The sequence below is a fragment of the Buceros rhinoceros genome, unplaced genomic scaffold, assembly GCF_000710305.1.
Source record: "Buceros rhinoceros silvestris isolate BGI_N320 unplaced genomic scaffold, ASM71030v1 scaffold37592, whole genome shotgun sequence".
Classification (NCBI taxonomy): domain Eukaryota; kingdom Metazoa; phylum Chordata; class Aves; order Bucerotiformes; family Bucerotidae; genus Buceros; species Buceros rhinoceros.
In genome coordinates this window covers 995-4,958 of record NW_010397793.1, presented here as the reverse complement: position 1 = coordinate 4,958, position 3,964 = coordinate 995, and the positions used below count along the sequence as shown (strand labels likewise).

At 56.7% G+C, this 3,964-nt stretch overlaps 1 protein-coding gene across 1 annotated transcript in view; it reads right to left on the bottom strand.

Annotated features, from left to right (window-relative positions):
* The window catches only part of PGAP2 (post-GPI attachment to proteins 2), a gene marked incomplete at its 3' end in the record, with an annotated part of 6,100 nt that extends 2,420 nt beyond the window's left edge, over positions 1–3,680 (bottom strand). Inside the window, exons 1-2 of the mRNA XM_010146383.1 lie at positions 3,509–3,680; positions 1,246–1,498 (exon numbers count right to left, since the gene is read on the bottom strand). Of these exons, the coding sequence (XP_010144685.1) occupies positions 1,246–1,498; positions 3,509–3,673 (418 nt within the window). The remainder of the gene's footprint in view (positions 1–1,245; positions 1,499–3,508) is intronic.
* Positions 3,681–3,964: the final 284 nt, after the last annotated feature.

Below are 3,964 nucleotides of genomic sequence, written 5' to 3'. Positions count from 1 at the left end.
TGTTGGGACAGGACAAGGGGTGATGGGTTCAAGTGGAAGAGGGAGATTGAGACCAGAGAGAAGGGAGAGATGTTTGATGCTGAGGGTGGTGAGACCCTGGCCCGGGTTGCCCCAAGAGGTGGCAGAAGCCCCATCCCTGGCCCCATGTCAGGTCAGGTTGGCCCTGGGGGCTCTGAGCGAGCTGCTCTAGTTGCAGATGTCCCTGCTCCCTGCGGGGGGTTGGACTGGGTGAGCTTGGAAGGTACTTCCAACCCAAACTAGTCTGTGATTCTTCCTGACGCCCCATATCTGTCTTTCAAGAGCCTGTTTTCCTCACGCACTGCGAGCAGAAGGATTCTTCCAGCCCAGCATCATCTCCCCATCTCCCCTCCCTCAATGCGAGGAGACAAATCCTCTTCTATCAACGTCCGCTCACTGGCACCGCTCCAAACCTCTTCTCGCAGCTCTGGCCTGGCCTCTCTTTGCCAGACTTCGTGTCTATATCCAGCACCGTGGTCCCACATCCACCATCATCACCGAGCTGCGGGCAGGAGCAGCAGACACTAGAGTCTCCTGCTGACAGGTCCCAGCCCCCAGGTTGGTTTCTGCTACAACAGCACCACCTTGCTGGGTCTGAGTCCTCTCCAGCCAGTTCCTGGTGCCTCCTCCACCTCGCAGGGTTAAACAGTCACAGCGTCATCATCACCAGCTCTTAAATTCACTGCAGATGGGCCCAGGTGGGAGAGGAGCATTTCCCAGCCTGTGGCAGCCGTACCTGGTTCCAGTTTGACCTGAAAGATCCTGGGTTTGGTTTCAGGTCGCCACAGGAAATTGTACCCAGAGAATTTCAGGGGAGCTGGACTGGGGCATGGGGCAGAGGCTGGCTCAGAGCCACCTCCATGGCTCAGCACTGGAGACAGTCGGGAGCAGGACGAGGAGCCTTTGGCTAGGGGTGACACGTTACATGTGACCTCGGCACACAAGCAGGAACCAAGCGCTAAAGCCTGACCTTAGGCTCGCCACAAAAATTCATCCTGTGTTGTTGGCCAATTATCAGCAATCTGAGGAGGAACGTGGCTATTTGCATATTATGGACATAACTCTGCTCTATAAATACTATTTTTAATAGAACTTTCTTTCTTTTTCTACCTTTTTTTCCTTTTGAACAGACTGATTCCACACCACGTGCGTGAAGCCGAGCTCAGCAAAGCTTTGCTGGCCACCAGCAGCCACTTGCGTGATGCTCGGTGCCAAGGTGACACCTACCATAGTTCTCAGAGGAGGACACGTAGGTCAGGATGAGGAGAGCGAAGTTCTCGAGGAGGTTGAGCAGCAGGTTGCAGTGGCACAAGCGCAGGTAGCGGGGGTGCGAGCAGGGGCAGCTCTGGTAGTGGTTCCAGTAGGCTACGGCCACCAGGAAGCGGGGAGCCGAGTGGAGGCCGATGCAGAGGCGCCAGACGTAGCGCTGGGGGGTCTCTCCCCCGATCGCAGCGCTGATGGAGGGGAGATAGTTTGGGACCTGGAAGGAACACCATGGCTCGTGAGGAGAGGCAAAGGGAGCGACTCTTGTTGTATTTACAGCTCTCCAAGACACTAAAAATGGTGGGGGTTTGTTCTAAAGAAGCTTATTCCTCTTTCAAAAGCCAGGGAATGTAATGTGACAGCAATGCTGGTTCATCCCCCAGGCCCCCAAAGCTACCAGCCCCACCAGGACAGTCCCCAGGCTCTGCTCAAGTCTCGTAGCTTCATCGTCCTGACGTTTCTTCCTTCCCTTTGCTGCGTTGTAGCCCCCCACACATTCTCTGTCCCCAGGTTTGAGAAGAGAGGGGTGGAGGGAGCAGGGTTCTGTTTGCCCAGCTCTGATGGAGAGAGTTGATAGCAACAGCAGGCAAAGATGACGTTCAGGAGGAACATAAAAGCAGGAAAACCATCACTGCGGCCCTGGAGGAACTCCTGAATTCCAGAGTTTCAGAGCTCAGGGCCTTCCCGAGCCAGCCAGGATCACTATGTGCTGGGTAATTCACTCTTCCATGATCCTGCTCGGTCTCTCCTGGGCCCACACAGAGCTGTGCACTCGCAGTGTCCCATGGAGAGGCTTCCCGCAGCAGCTGCTCTCAAGGCAGCCAAGAAGGAGCTGGTTCCTTTAGCAGAACCTGCCACCTCCATATGACGTCCCAGACTTCTCATACTGGCAGAGGGGGGCAATGAATCCCTGCCTGCTCTCTCCGTGCCAGCCATCACCTCACAGGTCTCTGTCCTGCCTCTCCCAGCTCTTAGCCCATCATCTCTTCCTGTGTACAGCTGAAAAGCCCTCATGTCACCTCACCACTCTGGGAACAGGAGCTGTGTGACACCCCTGAGCATCACAGTCACAGAATCGTTGAGGTTGGAAAAGCTCTTTCAGATCCTCCAGTCCACCCGTTCCCCCAGCACTGCCAGGGCCCCACTAACCCCTGGACCTCAGCACCACCTCCACACCGCTGGCAAACCCCTCCAGCCATGGGCACTCCACCACTGCCCTGGGCAGCCTGGCACACGCCTGCTCAACCCCAACGAGCAACAAATGGCTCCTCGGGGACAACCTCAACCTCCCCTGCAACAACTGCAGGACGGTTCCTCTTGTCCTGGTGCCTGTTCCTGGGGAGCAGACACCAACCCCTGCCTCACTCCAACCTCCCATAAGGGAGTTGTAGAGAGCCAGAAGGTCTCCCTGGAGCCTCCTTTGCTCCAGGATCAACCCTCCCAGGTCCCTCAGCTGCTCCTCAGCGCACTTGTGCTCCAGACCCTGCTCCAGCTTCGTTGCCCTTCTCTGGACACAGTTTCTTTGGGGCAGGGTGTCCCTGCCCCTGAGGCATGCACTGGGTCCACACATCACTTCAAGCTGCCCTGGTGCTCTGTTGCTCACCAGCCTTGCCCGCCCTGCTCCAGCATCTTGACATTGCCATCAGCCCGTGTCCCCCACTGCACACAGGCACGAGGAATGACACAGACCCAGTAAAGCCCTGGGCTCGTCTCCTGCCAGTGTCAGAATGACCACTTCCTTCTGCCCTCTGCTCCCAGCCTGTAACTGGCGGCTCATGCCGTCACTGCTAGAAAGCTCTCAGGAGGAACCCACTCTCATCCCTTCTGGAAATGCAGGAGGTTTCTCTCAGCCCGAGCTCCCCAGGCATGTGCTTGAGAGTCCTGTGAACTCCAGGAGATCTGAGGGGCAGCAACTCCTTCTATACACATCTTCTTTTACAAAAGCTGGGATAACTCCCACAGGACACTGTATTTACCAGGAGCTTCACTGGTTTAATTCCTTATCACCATCACCACCAGACACCAGCCTGACCAGTCCATACTTCCCCAGGCCCCTTTTAAACAGCCAAAACCTCAGTCCCAAGGAATCATGATTACAATGAAATAAAGCAACTTGTCTAAGACCCCGTAACTCTTCTGGTGGAAAGCCCCAAAGAAGAGCGGAGCCCTGTCACCTGCCCCGGCCAAGCAGCCACTGCTACCTTGGTGGACTCAGAGAGTCGCTTACCCCGCAGTGGGTCGCTGTCGTCTCCTGGAAATGGAAGAGCAGAGACCAGATCACACAGAACAGGAAACCAAAGAGTGGGCAAAACACGGTCCCAACAGCCAGCGTGGTGAAACGGAGCCGGAAGAGGATGCCGTCTCGATCCAGGGGCAGCGGAACCTGTAACATCGTGATGGACCTGGGAAGAAACGAAGGAGCCAGCAGTTGAAGGGGATTCTCTGTCCTCCCGCCAAGTCCGGCCCCAAACTGCCCCAGGCAGGATGCACATGGGTGGTGGGCAGGGAAGCACCGGTCTGGGGATGGAGTAAGCCCCAGACTCACATACAGAGTGAGCAGGGTCAGAGGAGCGGCCTGTGGGCAGCGGGACAGCCCGCACTATGCTGCAGACCTCAGCCCGATCCGGCTGGAAAGGCACGTGAGCTCTTGTCAGCGGGGCTTGTCCATCCAGACCATTCCCGG